Source organism: Schistocerca americana, chromosome 4 (assembly GCF_021461395.2).
Source record: "Schistocerca americana isolate TAMUIC-IGC-003095 chromosome 4, iqSchAmer2.1, whole genome shotgun sequence".
Classification (NCBI taxonomy): domain Eukaryota; kingdom Metazoa; phylum Arthropoda; class Insecta; order Orthoptera; family Acrididae; genus Schistocerca; species Schistocerca americana.
Window position 1 is genome coordinate 617173531 of NC_060122.1, and position 19258 is coordinate 617192788.

Sequence of the window (19258 nt, forward strand, 5' to 3'; positions counted from 1 at the left end):
GTAATAATCAGTCTGACTTGTTCACACATTGTCTACACAAAAAAAGATTCAAATTGCTCTGAGCACTATGGGACTTAACAGCTGTGGTCATCAGTCCCCTAGAACTTAGAACTACTTAAACCTAACTAACCTAAGGACATCACACACATCCATGCCCGAGGCAGGATTCGAACCTGCGACCGTAGCAGTCGCGCGGTTCCGGACTGCGCGCCTAGAGCCGCGAGACCACTGCGGCCGGCACATTGTCTACACATTAGTCCTCCCAGTGCAAGCCTCTTCTTCTCTACATAATTACTGCCACCTACATCCAATTGAACCTCGTTACTGTAGTGCAGCTTTAGTCTCCCACTCCAATTGTTAACCCCCATAATTCTCTTGATTACCAATTTCACAGTGTACTGATGCCTCGGGTTGCGTCCTAGCCTCTATTCTCTCTTTGTCTTTATTATTTTCTGTCCATGTTTCAGTTCTGTATAAGGCTACACTGCAGAAAAATAGTTTCAGAAAACACTTCCTAACACATTTTAAATTCAGTTTTATCATATTTCTTCTTTTCAAGAAATCTTTAGTTTCTGTTGTAAGGCTGCATTTTGTATCATTCCTTATTCTGTTGTCAGTTATTTTGCTGCCCAAATAGCAAAACTCGTCTCTCTACTTTTAGTAGCTCATTTCTTGATCTAATTCTCCTGGCACCATCTGCATTGATTACACTCAATTACTTTTGCTATACTTTTATTCATGTTCAGCTTACAATTTCTTTTCAAGACCCTATCCATTCCATTCCACTGATCTTTGAAATTACTTGCTGTCTCTGACAGAACTACAATGTCATTAACGTATCTTAAAGTTTTTCTTTCTTCTTCCTGAAATTCAATTTTCAAGTTCCGTCATAGTTCTCTTCACTGCTTGCTCTATCTACAAACTGAATAACATGGGGAATAGCTTACAACCCTATCTCATTGCCTTGTCAAGTACTGCCTCCCTTTCATGCCCTTCCACTCTGAGAACTGCTGTCTGGTTTCTTCACATGTATTACGTAACCTTTTGCTTCCTGTATTTTAATTTCAGACTTTCAGAAAAATTATTCGAATCAACATAATTGCCACTGTTAGAAATAATTCAGTAAATTCCAGTTCCTACTGTAGAGAAGCCATAAAAGTTGATCATTTGTCATTGTCGAAAACTCTGTATATTCACAAAACAGTGTCAACAACATGTGAAAGTTACTTCACTGTGATGTCATATGCAAAAGTCATTGGCAGAATTTGCAAATATGCATTTCTGGTATGTTGGCATTGCATGTTTCTTACACAGCAACTGTAGCCCTGTTGGTGGAACAGTGCTTTGAAATGTACGTTGGCAAAGTGTAAACGCTACTGAAAAGACAGAAGATGATTTATATTAACTTTTGTTGTTACTTTTGAATACACAGCTCTTAAAACTTTAGAAGTCACAACTGTTCTATTACAGGTACTCCGATACTTCCTGCACGCTTGGACTTTTTCAACACAGCGCCGGTCCAGGAGACGATCGAGGAGGATGGGGGCTCGGTGGTTGGGGAGAGCAGCAAGGCCGCCCCCGTGGCGAGCACCAGCAGCAGCCGCCCCTCTCGCATGGCCGACCAGCCCCCGGTGAGTGGCCCAGCGCAGTTCATAGTGAAAAAGTTGTAATGCTTTGGTGTGCAGGGTGTTCTGAACTTCACCATTTGATTACTGTTGGAATTTCAGTGCTACAACAAGTTTCACAACAGTGGTTTCTGTAGGTAATAAAGACAGTAGTTAATAACATTTGTGTTACACCATCATTTATTCAGTAATGAGTACATTGGTGAATTGCTGTTCAAAACATAGGGCAGAGCGCCCACTGGAGTGTTACGTGACAAGTGGTGTGGTACAATGCATGCAACTTCAGATGGAACTCGCACAAAGTCTAATGGGATCACTCCTATCAGACTGATGCAACATAACTATGCTATGTGGCAGTGACACCACTGCCAGATGAATGCAAAGTGCTCCACTTTTGCCATGTGCCTTGGCTATACTACTATCAGTTTTTGGACATTTCTGCTTTGCTTGTGTATAGTTTTAGGATGAATATACTTTGATGTGTAGTGGTGATTGATCCAGCCACCGCGAGTTTGATTATTCCATTTTCTGGCAAGGCATCTGAGGATGTGTGTTAGTTTGTGGAGGACTTGGAAACCACTGCTGTGATGAATGGTTAGTCTGACGAACAGTTGTTACATGTAGCCAATGTTAGATTAATGGGTGAAGCGAAGACATATGTAAGGTGTTCTGAGGCCTTAAGGAAGGCGGGACAGTTTAAGGAGGGGCTTTTACAGAGGTACAAGAAACAGAATAGCGCTCAGTACTTCTGGGAGAGGTTGAGTACAGTAACGAAGAGGCAGGGGGAGACCGTAGAGAAATTTGCGGACAGGATAAGATAAATTAACAAGTACACTTACGAGTTGGGTCAGAGCGATGAGGCGAATGGTGTTCTGTTGCAGGAGGCCGAGCAAAGGGCACTTGATATATTTTTTAGGGGATTACTGCCGCGTATGCCGTGGAAAGTGCATGAAGGGACTCTGAAAGATTTGTATTCGGTCATTCAGCTGGCAATTCAACATGAGGAAATAAACGGGGGTACTTGATAGACAAGCAGTGTTTACAGCGGATATAAAATGTACGGGACACATGTACCTAGTCACCAAGGAATAGAGGAGGGGGTGGAAATCAGCAGTGTGGAGGATGGAGAAGTGCAGTTAGTAGAGGTTGACGGTCGTTAAACGGCAGAGGGGGCGCAAGACCCACCAAGGGAGCTCCCATTTAATTTCAATGCTACAAACACATATGCAGAGGTGGAATGTTCCGTTGTAAGATCCATAGGAACTAAAAAGTTTAAGATTTTGTTGGACACAGGGGCGCAAGTGTCAGTGGCTACTAAGAGTTTAATGGGACGAAGGAAGTTAGATCCACCACATTATAGGTTGAGTGGAGTGAGGGGTAAGGAGGTCACTCCTTTGGGGTCAGTGACAGTTGACTTTCGCATAGGGAAAGTCCGATTTGATGCATGCATGGAGGTAGTACCATGGGTAAGCCAGGGCTATGACATGATCCTAGGTGTAGATTTCTTACATCAATATCATGCCAAAACTGACCTTGGACAACGAACTGTGGAACTTGGCGGAATGTTACTTCAGCTATGGAAAACTGTTGTCAATGCAGAGCTGTTGCGAGGGGGATTCAACGTAATGAACAAACCAATTGAGCCGCCTACATTAGCATTAAGGCTTAATTCACATGAGTGTGTGTCTAGAGGCACTGGGAAGTCGCTTTGGGGAAGTGTAGAGTCAAATCGACCTGTGGGTACAGTATGTGTTATTGAACCATTGGAGGATAATGAAGTTTTGGATCCATTAGGTTATTTTGTGAAACGTAGTATTGTACGCTTACAAGAGGGAAACGACGGGCGAGTAGTCCCCGTGTTTGTGGATAATTTTAGCGCTGTAGAGGCAAATTTGGGAAAAAGAGTTTTAGTAGCGAATTTGTATGGACCAGATGACGAAGAATGGTGTTCGAGAGGTAGGCGTAGCGATCAACCACTAACTGCCGATGGAACTGCATTGCATAACAAAGTTAAGCATTTGAAAGGAGGAGAAAAAGAGCATATGGAAGAGTTTTTTGTGGGAATTTAAGGATTTGTTTTTTATTCAAGGGCCATTACCAGAAACTCCATTAGTTCTACATAGGATACCAACAGGGAACAAAGCACCTGTTTACTGTAAACCATATAGAATACCGAGGTATTTGCAGCCAGTTGTGGAGGATTTCATTGATCAGCAGCTTGCGGGCGGTATTATAGAGCATAGTAATAGTTGCTGAGGAGTGGGCATTGTCGTTCTGCCTATAAAATCTATGGATGGAACTAAAAAATACAGGTTCTATTGTGACTGCCAATACCTCAATAATAAGACAGTTAAGGACACACACCCCATGCCAAACATATCGGAGACTTTGGATCACTTAGGACAGTGTCAGTACTTCTCTACGATGGAATTGACAAGTGGTTATCATCAGTTAGAGGTGGCTCCAGAGGGTCATCCAAAACCTGCTTTCTCTATTCCTGGACACCATTACCAGTATATGAGAATGCCATTCGGTTTAGAAATTGCTCCAGCAACATTTCAGAGGTTGCTAGACAGTGTGTTGAGGGGTTTGAAACCAAGGCAGTGTCTTGTCTATTTGGATGACATTATAGTGTTTTCACATAGTATGGAGCAGCATAGACAGCAGTTAAGGGAAGTCTTCATGAGGTTAAGAGCAGCTCGTTTGACGTTGAGCCTGGGGAAGTGTCATTTTACATTAGAAGAAGTAAAATATTTGGGTCATATTATCAGTAAGGACGGAGTGCGAACAGATGTGAGGTTGGTACAGGCTGTAAGGGATTTTCGGGAGCTGAAAACAGTTTAGGAAGTGCAATCATTCTTCAGAGTTTGCAATTTCTATCGAAAGTTTGTGATGGGTTTTGCAGATTTAGCACAGCCATTGACGCCATTGTTACAGAAGGGTGTGAAATTTGAGTGGACAGAAGAGTGTCAGAAAGTGTTTGACAAACTGAAAGAAGTGTTAACATCAAGTCCGGTTCTTATGTTTCCAGATTTTGAAAAGGAATTTATCGCGCATGTGATGCATCACATCAAGCATTAGGGTCTGTTCTTAGTCAGGAAATTGATGAGAAAGAATCCTGTAACCTATGCTTCTAGGCAGTTGAATGCAGCAGAGAGGAATTACTCAACAAAATGGAGGGAGATGCTTAGCGTAATCTATGGAATCACATATTTTAAATGTTATTTACAGTGGAGAAGATTTCGGGTAGTGACAGCTCATGCTGCATTGAAGTGGTTGTTGGGGTTGAAGGATTCATCCACTAGACTCGCTAGGTGGGTTGTGAGGCTTAGTGAATTCAGCTACGAGGTCGTGCATAAGCCTGGGAAGAAGCATGGTAATGCGGATGCACTGAGTAGAAAGGTGTCAAAAGTAGAAGTCATAGGTTATGACCTAGCAGTATGGCTAGAATTACAGGACGCTGACAATGATTGTGAATTGTGTCGGACACAGCCACAATTTAATATGTATGACAGTCTTCTGTGCAGGGAAATGAAGCTAGGGCCAAGGGTAGTAGTACCAGTGAAGCTGAGAGATGAGGTTTTGAAAGTGTTATCTGGTCATGGTGTGAGTAAAGCAACAAATAAGAGAGTGGTGGATGGGTAGGAAAGTAGATGTGGATCAGTATGTCAAGAATTGAATACCATCTGTGCAGAGAGTAGATTTGAGTTGGAAATGGATACAGCTACAGTGATTGCCGGAAGTGACAAGTCCATTTTCTATGTTGGGAATTGCTGTCTTAGGACCTTTCAGTCGAACACCATCAGGGAACACTTTCGTTCTGACAATAATAGACCATTTTTTGAGGTATGTGGATATGGTGGCTATGCCAAATCAACAGGCAGCAGTGGTCACACAAGCATTAATAAACAACTGGATTTTGAAGTTTGGTGTACCAGAGATAATAATTACTGACCAAGGGACCAACTTCATGTCGGATTTAATGAAGGAACTGTGTAAATTGCTGAACATAAGGAAGTTGAGGATGAGCGCGTTGCATCCACAGGTGAACGGAAAGACAGAATGGGTACACACAACAATCGGGGAAGATGCTGAGTTTTTGTGTGGGTTCTCATCACTATCTGTGGGACAAGTATTTGAAGCATATTGTATGCGCATACAATGCAAAAGTCCATACCAATACCGGTTTGTCTCCATTTGAGGTAGTGTATGGGCGAAAAATGCCATCACCGTTTGATTTAGTGAAGCTACAGAAAGGAAGGGCCAGGGAATCTGTACGTCAATTGGCGAGGACAATTCAGGAGGTCTGGAAACGGGTACAAAAGGCGAATACGAAGGCTTTGGAAAGGCAGCAAGACGCAGTGAAGTGGAAAGGGAGTTTACCGCAGTATAGAGTAGGGCAATGGGTAATGCTATCCAGCCCCTATACGCCAAAAGGGAAAACGAAGAAGTTGTCACGAGGTATCAAGGGTCATACCAGGTAGTTGAAACCACATCCCTGGTTAATGTCAAGCTTCAGCTGCCAACTAGAACAACGATAGTATACATTGGGCGGTTGCGGCCATTTAAGGGTTGTCCAGATGTGATTCCAGACATGTCACAGGAAGAGAATAGGAAGAAAGAGAGCGTGGAGAGAGGTGTACCTGTGCGTTGCGATCCAGAAAGTAGTGGAGTATTTGTAGGTTTTTTTTGTTTTCTTGTTATGTGTTATTGGGTTTGCGTAGGTTAATTAGGCATTGTATTTTCATGTGTTGTATGTATTGTGAGCCTGCTAGGGACAGCTGTCTTTTCCAAGAGGGAAGGTAACAGTATGTCCAGCCAGGGTGATAAGCACCAATTCGGACATGTGCATGGTGCAGTTATTTTTAGCCAGGAGTAAAGAAATAGACTGTCCAAGGGACATCACGGAGCCAAAATGAGCTTGCAACAGGTCGGGATGCATTGGATCTTCTCCACCTATGAAAAATTAATAGTAGTAGCAATTTGTTTTGAGCAGGGAATATTTACCGAAGCGAAACACATAGAGCTTGAGGGGAGCGGAATTTTAATCAGTGGAACTGCGTGTAACATAACAGGACCAACCTTCCATCTGCCAGCATCAATTTCAGGAGTCACGCATTTGAATGTTACACAGCCACAGCTGTAATGGCCAGAAGCAACTTTGGAGTTTTTGCCAAGGCAGAATCTGACCTTGCTAAATCAAACTCTGAAGTCAGGTCTTTTGAGATCTGTAAACCAGTTCATTTCAGAGCAAGAGGGGTGCATATCAGCCGAACAGGTTGTGCAGCACGTCACTCAATACAGGGAAAGGCAATGACAAGTAACGATCATCTTAAGCACCTCTGTGCCAAGTGCCATCGCAGCCTTAACTTTGTTGTATGTTGTTTTCATTCTGATCAGGTGGAGAGCCAATCGACGGTAGTCCAAAACCCTGTGGATTGGATACCGAGGGCATAAGATGGGTAGGTAAGGGGTTGATTGAGCTTTAAGTGGAGTGGTCATCCAGTAAGGAATTTTTACATTTTGTTTCATGTCATGTGCTTTAAGAGGACTAGACCACATCTGAGTTTTCTAATAGTAGTAGTAAATATGTCATCAGTACGTGCTGGCCCAAACAAGTTTAAGAGTAGTTAGAGGTCGACCTGGGGACCAGGTCTTTCCGAAGGGGAGAATATGTAGCGGCACCACCATTTAAGATGGGAAAAGGTTAGCTTCGGTGCAATATTTCTGAGCGTGAGCCTGTTGACAGTAAGTTATGCTACCAGTGGTTACAAAGTAGAATGGAAGCCACAGGGCTGTAGACCCACTGCAAAGAGTAAACACAGCAGTTTGCATGGTGCGATTTACAGGCAGAATGGGCTCACTGGCCCAACCCAGGTGTTATGAGTACATGACTCGGAGTGGCGCGTTTGCAAAATAGAGGCGCAGAGCCGCGTATAAATAGGCACCGGTTCACTAACAAGGCATTCAAGTGTGACAGCTCTCCTGGATGGTGGGGCGCATCACACCACCAGCTACATGCAGCAGCAGATGGGGTGCCAGCATTCCAGTCCACGGCAGGTCACTGGCTCAACCCTCTGAGGCCAACACAGGGTCTGCAGCCAGCCAGCGGTGGGCCACGCCACAGCTTGCTACTGCGGGCAGTCTTGTTGGCTCCCAACACACGCCGGAAGCATCCCAAGACAAGGGCCGCAGATTCAGACACCAGATTGCGGGCACTTGTTGTCGCCGCAATCTTAGCCACGCCGCCGAGGAAGCATGCTGTGGGCTGCCTTGCAACTCCCAGTTTGCGGCACTGAGGTGGCAGGGATGAAGACCGCTGAGTCGACTGCCGGCGCAACCTGATGTCACAAGTCCGCGGCCAACACACAGCAGTGCGCTGCATGGGTCGCTGAGGCAACCCTTTACATGCCAAGCTTTTTCACAGACACCGAAGTGGTGTCCTCAGCATTGCGGGACCCGGTGACGCAGACCGAGAGGAACAGGAGCACTGTAGCTGGAAATAATAAATCACTTGGGAAATTCGGACGAGTTTTAATATGTCACATCATGACAGCCCATCCTTGTCCAACATTCCTCTACAGATGGATAAAAAGTGAAGTGATGACATCCAAGCTGAACTAAATATGCAAAACATAATTGACATAATAAAGCAATATCAGTTGAGAGAATAACAATAATAATAATGGCGTGTCACAAGGGCCTCCCGTCGGGTAGACCACTCATCTGGTGCAAGTCTTTTGATTTGACGCCACTTCGGCGACTTGCGCATCGATGGGGATGAAAAGATGATGATTAGGACAACACAACCCCAGTCCCTGAGCGGAGAAAATCTCCAACCCAGCCGGGAATCGAACCCGGGCCCTTAGGATTGACAGTCTGTCGCACTAACCACTCAGCTACCGAGAGTGGACATCAGTTGAGATGGGAGGGCCATATAGACTGTATGCCAGATGCAAGAATCGCTAAAGCTATAAAACAATGTAAACCAAAATACAAAATGTCTTTGAGGAGACCAGTGAAGAGATGACTTGATCAGTTCTAAAGCAGACAGAACAGCCTTAAAGGCCCAGTCCATGATGTAAGATGATGTGATGATGATGATGATATTTATAGGATTTGAAAGTCTGTTCTCAGATACTAGTTTCCTAATGAAGTGAAACACAGCTTTAAAAAAGTAAATCTTGAAAAAGTCACCGATAAAAATGAGATGATTCCAAAGCATTATTAAGTGCAAAACAGTTATCACATGTTATATAGATGCCTGTCGTTGAATGCTTATTGTTGAAGTCTGGGGTGGAAGTCTCCGGTTTGGATCTCCTTTACAGCATTTTTTACTTTTATTTAAATTCTATACATTTGTCAGTTGGAAATAGTAATGAACAAGTATTCAGTCATAATTTTCTAAGGAAAATAACATTTTATTGTCAGTTGTGGGTCATATGAAACAAATTAAAATTTTGTATGAACATGTAAAATGACTTAGGTACATCAATAATCGTCCAGAATGTATTTTCACTTAGCAGCAGAGTGTGTACTGAAAAGAAACTTCATCACAGAGTAAAACCAGATTAATCTACCAGGAAGTTTCATCGACAGTACTGGTGCATTTCGTATGCTCGTTTCTCCACAGAACGAAGAAATTAGTGGGCACGAAACAGAGGAAATGTAGAATATCCTGGGAAAAAATGCAGCATATCTTTCTGTGGAGACTGTCCAGCCTTTTGAATTGTATGTACTAGAATCTACTAGATGACTCATGAGGGATGCTTTTTCACTTTATTCACAGTATCTCTCAACACTTTGCGTGACTGTTTCTGTAAACATCATTTGTTCAAACAAGTATGTAAACATACTGATTTTTCAATGAACTACTTTTTTTAAATTTTGTGCATGCAATCACCAGACTTCTACAGTCCTTCCTGGTGACGTAAAGTTTCAGTCTCAGTTTTATCATGATCCAGAACATCAGGCTGCCTTTTTTTAATTTTTTTATTACTGATGACTGTTGACATTGGTACATTATGAATGCAATTCCACATTTGTAGTTGATTGCTGTACTGTTTTGTAAATGAGCACCCGCTTGAAGACATTTTGCTGAACAAATAGCCTTCAGAATACGTTAGACTATGAAGTTGGTAGTCACATCATATAAAACACCTGCAAATTTACTATCTACATTAATATATTAATATTTATTGTGTGGTTTTCTCTTATATGCTGTAATGTGTGTTTCATGTTCAAGTACTTGACATAGAAGTAAAATCTTAAAACACCTAAATTTGTAGTCTGTGTTTTTCTTAGTTCAGTGATTTGTCTCCTGAACAAGCTTCAAAGCAGAAATATGTAGCTGCATAAATATCTTTTACATTCGCTGTATTGAACTCCACATATTGTTAGTGTAAGTAGTGCTAGGGAGATGTATTATTGCTCCAGTAAGCGTACAGTAGTATACCGTATTTACTCGAATCTAAGCCGCACTTCTTTTCCGGTTTTTGTAATCCAAAAAACCACCTGCGGCTTAGAATCGAGTGCAAAGCAAGCGGGAGTTCTGAAAAATGTTGGTGGGTGCCGCCACAACTAACTTGTGCCGTCGAATATATGTAGCGCCACACAGGCATGCTTTGTAGGCACAAAGATAAATACTGGTACCAAAATCTCTGCGTCAGTAAATAAATTAAAAAAAAAAAAGTGGAAGACGAGCCTTTCTCCTCCGCTCGGAGTTTAGACCACTGCGTTTTGGTACATTATCCAACGAAGTAAATACAAATTCTGTATTGTTGATCTTCAAATGTAGCAGCATTTCAATGTACTACGAAAATCCGACTGGCAAGACTGTTTGGGATGTTTGTCAATATGGCCAACTCTACGTTCTGAATTTTTTCCTACCTGTGAGAAGAGATGGTTGCTAATAGGAGCTTTTATGAATTGTGAATCACATGTAGTATTCTCTTCGCCATAAGATTAATACGAATATAAACATTTTGCCATGTATTGTTTCGTGTTTACTACTATCTCATTTAAATCCTGTCTGCCTAATAAACTACGAAACTAGAGTGAGACAACAGCAAACGCGGAAGAATATACATATCATGTCATGTTTATATTCGTATTATTCTTATGCCTGATAGTGATACAGTCAGAAATGAAGCACGGCAACTGACTAGATTTTTAAATCTAAGATGACTAATTTCTGTGCAGAATGTAATGAACTAAAGAGGCGCCTGCAAAGATTTTCAAACGGAGAAAAATTTTCGCTAAAATTTCGTTCAGAACATCGTCTATCATACGCAGTCTATTATTTGGTTCTTGTTGATCATTATCAAAGAAAGAAGTAGTGTAAGAAAGAACAAATGTTTCGCTAATGAGACGACTCCTCTCTATTTTTTATTTGTAAGCGGCGGTAGCGCGCACGCGAGCGGCGACAGGCCATAAACACGCACTATCAGAATGCGACAAACAATACATGACACAGTACAGTAATGCATTTTCAGCTTAGAGTGACGTAAACACCTATAACAAAGAGAACGGCACTTATCAGATCAAAGAAAAATAAGCAATCAATTCAAACCAGACGAAGCACGTGAAAAAGGAGGGATATCCGTATAAATACGGACGGAGCGCGTGACGCGTAGCAATGGCTACCTGGTAAACCGTAACTGCTAAGCTTACGACTCGAACCAAACTACTGCAGCTGTATCGTCATTCATTATACCTAAATTGTGTCTCATATTACAACTAGGCGAACTTTGTTTCGATTTGGAGGTGCGACCTAAAACTTTTCTCTCCCCTCGATTTTCGAGTCTCAAATCTCAGGTGCGGCTTAGATTCGGGAAAAATTTTTTTCCTTGATTTCGAGTCTCATTTTTCAGGTGCGGCTTAGATTCGAGTGCGGCTTAGATTCGAGTAAATACGGTATAACCCATTTATTAGTGTATTTTCTGCAATTTCATCTTATGTTTTTGCCACAGTGCAGAGGTCTAACAGCAGACTGTGCACTCGACTATTGACCATTCGTACTTTCTGTGTATAGGCTGTGTAAAGATGATTTTCTGAGTGTAACATTCACTGACAGGACTAGGTATCTGATGGCCTGACGTCACGAGCTGCGACCCCCAGAAAGTTCAGAGTTTAATGTTGAGTAAATATTCATGCTGCAGATATACCCACATTGCCTATAACATTTCAACCATAGTTATTCAAATGATAGAATAAATTAAAAAGAGGGTGAGGGGTACATATTCAAGTCTTTGAACACTTTAAATGTTTGTTGGATTTCAGCTGTAAAGTTTGGAGACATTCCTACATTTCTCTTATTGTTGAAGAGTTGCATCATGCTTCTTCTGACACAGTCGGCTAATAAATGAATGCAACTGTGTTATGACAGAACCTTATAACAAGTATTTTGTAACAGGCTGCTGTGGACAAGTCAAGTCAAATAACTGTGAAAACTTGAAATAATGTGCTTTCTGAAGCATTTCTAGTGTGATTGGTTGACAGACATGTATTTGGAAATGTGTAGTATGTTTGTATAAAGATAAATATGTTATTTTAATTATTTCATTGTAAACATTCTAATCTTACTGTCCCACACATCTCTATTAAAATTCTCTGCCCCTGCACAAGTTTTGAAAGTACTGAGAGGCATAAGATTTACAAAAGAAAAAACTTTTTACTTATATTCATTTTCTCTTGTTTTTGGCTGCAGTTCTCGCGTCTAGGGGTATATTCTTGAATCTGAAATTTTGATTTTGTAGGTTCCTGTTGATCTGAATAAAGATTTGCCTGTTTTACTCTTGAATTTTAGTTTTTGTCACGTTTTTCAGTATCACACCGTCTTTACAGTTTCCACTTCTATAACATCCCAAATTACATTGTTAGTGTCAGTCATAATAATACATCTGTCTCCATGAGAGGCATACCCACTACTACTAACATTCTGTAGTACTTACAGTATTCCAAAGAGTTTACAAAGCAAAAGAAGACTCGTCACCAAGATATAACATTATTTTATAAATGAATCCAGAAATAAATTTAATAAGTAGCATTAGATTGTGCAGTTAATAATATGAATTTTAAGTATGCCAGATATTTCTTAATTTCAAATATTTCTAAAAGAAGAGTAATTTTAACTGCACGTACAGAGTACTAACTAATTAATTTCTTTTTATACATTTTAGCCTGAAATATAATACATAGTATACAAAATCATTTTAAATTCTACATGTACATCTACATTTATACTCCGCAAGCCACCCAACGGTGTGTGGCGGAGGGCACTTTACGTGCCACTGTCATTACCTCCCTTTTCTGTTCCAGTCGCGTATGGTTCGCGGGAAGAACGACTGTCTGAAAGCCTCCGTGCACGCTCGAATCTCTCTAATTTTACATTCATGATCTCCTCAGGAGGTATAAGTAGGGGGAAGCAATATATTTGATACCTCATCCAGAAACATACCCTCTCGAAACCTGGCGAGCAAGCTACACTGCGATGCAGAGTGCCTCTCTTGCAGAGTCTGCCACTTGAGTTTGCTAAACATCTCCGTAACGCTATCACGGTTACCAAGTAACCCTGTGCCGAAACGCGTCGCTCTTCTTTGGATCTTCTCTATCTCCTCCGTCAACCCGATCTGGTACGGATCCCACACTGATGAGCAATACTCAAGTATAGGTCGAACAAGTGTTTTGTAAGCCACCTCCTTTGTTGATGGACTACATTTTCTAAGGACTCTCCCAATGAATCTCAACCTGGTACCCGCCTTACCAACAATTAATTTTATGTGATCATTCCACTTCAAATCATTCCACACGCATACTCTCAGATATTTTACAGAAGTAACTGCTACCAGTGTTTGTTCCGCTATCATATAATCATACAATAAAGGATCCTTCTTTCTATGTATTCGCAATACATTACATTTATCTATGTTAAGGGTCAGTTGCCACTCCCTGCACCAAGTGCCTATCCGCTGCAGATCTTCCTGCATTTCGCTACAATTTTCTAATGCTGCAACTTCTCTGTATACTACAGCATCATCCGCGAAAAGCCGCATGGAACTTCCGACACTATCTACTAGGTCATTTATATATATTGTGAAAAGCAATGGTCCCATAACACTCCCCTGTGGCACGCCAGAGGTTACCTTAACGTCTGTAGACGTCTCTCCATTGATAACAGCATGCTGTGTTCTGTTTGCTAAAAACTCTTCAATCCAGCCACACAGCTGGTCTGATATTCCGTAGGCTCTTACTTTGTTTATCAGGCGACAGTGCGGAACTGTAGCGAACGCCTTCCGGAAGTCAAGGAAAATAGCATCTACCTGGGAGCCTGAGTCTAATATTTTCTGGGTCTCATGAACAAATAAAGCGAGTTGGGTCTCACATGATCGCTGTTTCTGGAATCCATGTTGATTCCTACAGAATAGATTCTGGGTTTCCAGAAATGACATGATACGCGAGCAAAAAACATGTTCTAAAATTCTGCAACAGATTGACGTCAGAGATATAGGTCTATAGTTTTGCGCATCTGGTCGACGACCCTTCTTGAAGACTGGGACTACCTGTGCTCTTTTCCAATCATTTGGAACCTTCCGTTTCTCTAGAGACTTGCGGTACACGGCTGTTAGAAGGGGGGCAAGTTCTTTCGCATACTCTGTGTAGAATCGAATTGGTATCCCGTCAGGTCCAGTGGACTTTCCTCTGTTGAGTGATTCCAGTTGCTTTTCTATTCCTTGGACACTTATTTCGATGTCAGCCATTTTTTCTTTTGTGCAAGGATTTAGAGAAGGAACTGGAGCTGTGAAACAGCTTTGGAAAATTTGGAAAAAGATGTTTAGTATTTCAGCGTTACGCGTGTCATCCTCTATTTCAATGCCATCATCATCCCTGAGTATCTGGATATGCTGTTTCGAGCCACTTACTGATTTAATGTAAGATCAGAACTTCCTAGGATTTTCTGTCAAGTCGGTACATAGAATTTTGCTTTTGAATTCACTGAACGCTTCACGCATAGCCCTCCTTACGCCAACTTTGACATTGTTTAGCTTCTGTTTGGCTGAGAGTTTTTGGCTGCGTTTAAACTTGGAGTGAAGCCCTCTTTGCTTTCGCAGTAGTTTCCTAACTTTGTTGTTAAACCACGGTGAGTTTTTCCCGTCCTTACAGTTTTACTCGGCACGTACCTGTCTAAAACGCATTTTACGATTGCCTTGAACTTCTTCCATAAACACTGAACATTGTCAGTGTCAGAACAGAAATTTTCGTTTTGATCTGTTAGGTAGTCTGAAATCATTTAGTTAAACAGCTGAGATAATGTTCACCTATACAAGAATCAATAGTATACATGCAGTTGTTTATTTCTATAAAAAAAGGTAATATTGGAGGAGAGTGTCCTTTTACAACATGTACAACAAATGAATGGCGGATGAGAATGAAGCATCGATGGCAGCACGCACTACGATTTCTTACATGATGTGACGCTTGTTTTGTGAACGAGCATAAATAGTGGCATCAATTCATTTGCATCACATGAATTGAGCCACATGATCGACTTGGACAATTATGTTATTGGAAAGGATTGATACTGACATCAGCAAAATCAGAGTATTAAACAAACCACATTCAGTAAGCACTGCTCTAAAACAGATTACTAGATAATGTAAGAAAGAGGCAGCAGAAGCAAATTAGTTTGTTTTATTATGTTTCAGAATAATTTACAGACACAGCTATTGAAAATAACAATCAAGATAAAATAATGAAATCAACAAAACTACACCTGTAAAGGAAAATCTATATGATGATTCATGTGTGAAAAACATCAGATTTTGGTGTCCTGGCAAGGCACATTACCAGTCTCACTTATAGAAATAATTAACCATTGCATCTATGTTTCTTATTGCTGACATTTTTCTTCTTCTTTCATCCATGTTTGTGGCAGATTCAAGTTCTTTTGCAGTAAATGTGTTTTCAGTTTGCTGACACTCTCTCTCACACATAGGTAATCATTCAGAACACAGTATGCTTTAATTATATCAATAGCAAAGTCCAACTTAACATTCATTTCTCACTGGAACACACAACATGTAAACAGAAACTGTTACTGAATGTTTCATGAATGAAACTGTTAGTGCAAACAAGAAAAATTGACACATGCAGTATATTGTGCTGTTGTATCTGCTATTGTCGATTTCCACTTCTAAGCGAAAATAATTCCTAATACATTGTTAACCTAAAATGTGACTGTAACAGACTTCAGAAACCACATACGTAAGAGATACATGAGCCCAACTCCACATAGCGCAAGGCTATAGTGTCAAGTGTGGCACGACGTAGCCCTTCACAGCCAGCTGCCAAAATATATTACCTGTTTACTTAAGACTGGAAATAGATACAGCTCTCCTTCCATAGTTACAAACAGTTTCGATGTGTTAGCTACATTTCATGCGCAGCAATGTATGACCTACAGTGCACCAAATGTAAACTAGGCAGTGACTGTATTTTTCACTAAAACCTTTTTGAAATACGGGTGATAGATTGCTTGATTTTGAAGTATCATAATAACTACAAGCGATAATGAAAAGAAAGCCAGATCATTATAAAGCTGTGATGTGAGAATATAAGATGTGAAAGAATCAAAAATGTTTATATTGAAAAGTTTCTTCAAAACCAAATGAGAAATATTACGTAGCAGATAAAAATCAAACAGTGGAAAATCCAGGATGGAATGTAACAATACCAGAGTAGGAAAGTTGCTACTCACCGTATAGCAGAGATGCTGATGGCACAACAAAAAGATTCACACAATTAACGCTTCTCAGCTCTTTGAGACTGTAGACGTATGTGCAAGTTGCATTTATGTGAGAGTGTGCGTGTGTGTGTATGTGTGTCTACTGCTGACAAAGGCCTTAATGGCCGAAGCTTTTGTGTGAATCCTTTTATTGTGCCTATCGTGACTCAGCATCTCTGCTATATGGTGCATAGCAACTTTCCTTCTCTTGTATTGTTACATAGCAGATAACATACACAAATCCCAAACATGTGATTTTTAATTTCTTGCATAAAAAGTGAAAGTTGTAATAAGAAAGTAACTACAGAGACAGATATAGCTTTGTTTTATTTACATAAAAATTAACCAAGTTGGCTAAAGCCGAACGACCATCTTTGTACAAAGAAGACAAGGTGTCATATTACTTCTGTTGCTGTCAAGTCACATGCATGCCATGCCATTGTCCTGCCATGCCATGTGTTCACATCACTTATCATGCCACATCAGTGAGTACCCTGCCTAAAATCTTAAGAGTTATATAGTTCAGACAAAAATATTAACTTCCTACCCCACACACATTCTGGAAAATCCCAACCGGAGACATTGCAAAAGCTTTTACTAAGGTTTATGAAGTTACATTTCACTGGATAGCAAGTGCTGATCAAGGCCAAAACCCCTGAAGGTGGCAAACTCGTGAATACTATTTACAACACATCCTCTGGGAAAGCTTGAATAATCACAAGGCCAAAACGGTGTGACAATAGCCTCTTTGCGTTGTTTCATGGTTCTACATGTAGTCTTAAGTTGGAGCATACTTCACAAATTATTTAAAATGCTTATTTTATATAGTTTATGATCAAGTAATATTTTAGTCAATAAGACGACAATCCTTGTGTCCCCCAGTAATTTATAAGCCTTTCTAAACATTAAACTTGTTTGAAGTATAATTTAAGTTTTATTTGTTATTAAGGTTCTGTGTAAACAATGAAATATTTAAATTAAAATCATTTTCAAATTATTGCATGACATGTAAGCCAAATATATTTATATAATGGGAAAGCTTAGTATTTTCATTCAGTCTGTGTCAGTGTTCAAGCAAAAGTTTATTAGCTGGCTCAAAATTTTAGAGCTTATGATACTATGAAAGTTTAAAGATCAAGTTCTCCCGTAAAATAGAAATCCCTCAACAAAGCTGCAAAACTTACTGTCTGAACAACTGGAAATTATAAAACATATCCCTTGAAGTAATTTTGGTATTTACTAGCCAGTTGTTGTGCGGAAGTTACTTCCAAAACAGAAAAACATTAGTATTTATTTGCCCCAGGAGTAATATCAAAGAAAGTGTAGACATTCCAGTTTAAAAATTTTAACATTTGTGTTTCTAGATCAGTAAAACAATCAATTCAGTTTTGATTAAGTAAAATGCTGTATAGTGCAAATTGTGTGTGAAGAAAAGAAGATTGTATGACGGGAACTACCCAGATGAGGCAAAAGTTGGGATGGTTGCTTCAGCAAGGGTACAGCTGACTGCCTGTCCTATCCTCATTAAAAAACATGCTTATATACTCTGTAGGTGTGTGTATTCAGGCTATCTGTTTTGATTGGATTGTGATGACAAATCCTGTATCATAGCAAGATGATCCCAGGATTAATTAATAAAAAAATAAAATTGTCCTTGTCCTTCAGAACCATAGCAAGCTATGGCGGATATCCGTCCTGCAGCTGAATCTTTTCCACAAGTCTGAAATCAGATAATTCTTTATTCCATGCATCTTTTAGCCTGAATCTGCTTTATGCTGAGTGACCAATGGTAAAATGTGTTTGAAATGAATAATAATGACTCGGGTTTTTAATGAAAAAGCATTTTATTAGGTGAAAAACTTTGTAAATTCACAATGTTTTAATGCTTATTAAGTTTCAAAAATTAAATTATTTAGTTTGCTATGTATTTTAATTGGTGTATCATTACGTCCATTTAGCGGGAATGTTATGTTACAGGAAAACTATTTAACACACTGCTAATAAGACTGGTGTTACTGTTGTACTGTTTATTGTGTACTGTATTATTATTATTATTATTATTATTGTGCACACTTCATATACTATGAACATTGCAATGTCATCTCTCTAAGAACGATTGATTAGATGCAAGAGAGGGCCTGAAAGGCCGTAATATAAACTATATATATGTGTGTGTTTATATATTGTAGTGGCAGTTGGAAAATGAGGATGATACGCAGAGGTCCCATTTAACGGTTAGCCTCTCTTGCTTGAAAGCAGTGCATTCTGTCAGCCATATAAAGGAATAATATTGAAGTTTCTTGCAAACTGTTTCTTCATTTACATATTTAATTTTTTCTACCTGGTCGTTTTTTCTGACAGTGAATTGTTTGTTCCTTAGGCCAGTGTGACTCAGGAATGTGGAATATCTTTGGCTGTTAAGGAGCCACTGGTAGCTTCAAGTTCCAAAGCTCATTGCTCGCAACCGGATGGTCAGGCGTCTAGCCTTGGCTTGTGTGTACGTAGCACGGGGTTATATCAGTCTGTACGTTATTTGAGCTGGAAGATTTGAAATAGCAGCTGCACAAAATGTTATGTTAGAATTTTGCTAATGCCTTGTGTGCCTTTTAATACTGCTGAGAGATGCATTTATCTTGAGTTTGATGTCTTTTATTTACATTTTTGATCGTTTGTGTTTTTGCCTGAGCTGAATTTTTTCTCTGTTAGAGGTAATACAAGGGAAAAAAATGAAGATTATGCTGTCTTCACCACATTTTTTGTGGATGCTAAAATGCATTTGGCATTACCAGCTATACTATTTCAAGTGTTAAAAGTGAAACTTTTGTTTCCAGTTGCAGTCACAAGATATGCT

The 19258-nt window shown here is 40.1% G+C and overlaps 1 protein-coding gene across 1 annotated transcript in view; it reads left to right on the forward strand.

The window, feature by feature from the left end:
• The window catches only part of LOC124612243, a 179550-nt gene that overhangs the window by 16926 nt on the left and 143366 nt on the right, over window positions 1-19258 (forward strand). Inside the window, exon 4 of the mRNA XM_047140318.1 lies at window positions 1471-1631. Within this exon, the coding sequence (XP_046996274.1) occupies window positions 1471-1631 (161 nt within the window). The remainder of the gene's footprint in view (window positions 1-1470; window positions 1632-19258) is intronic.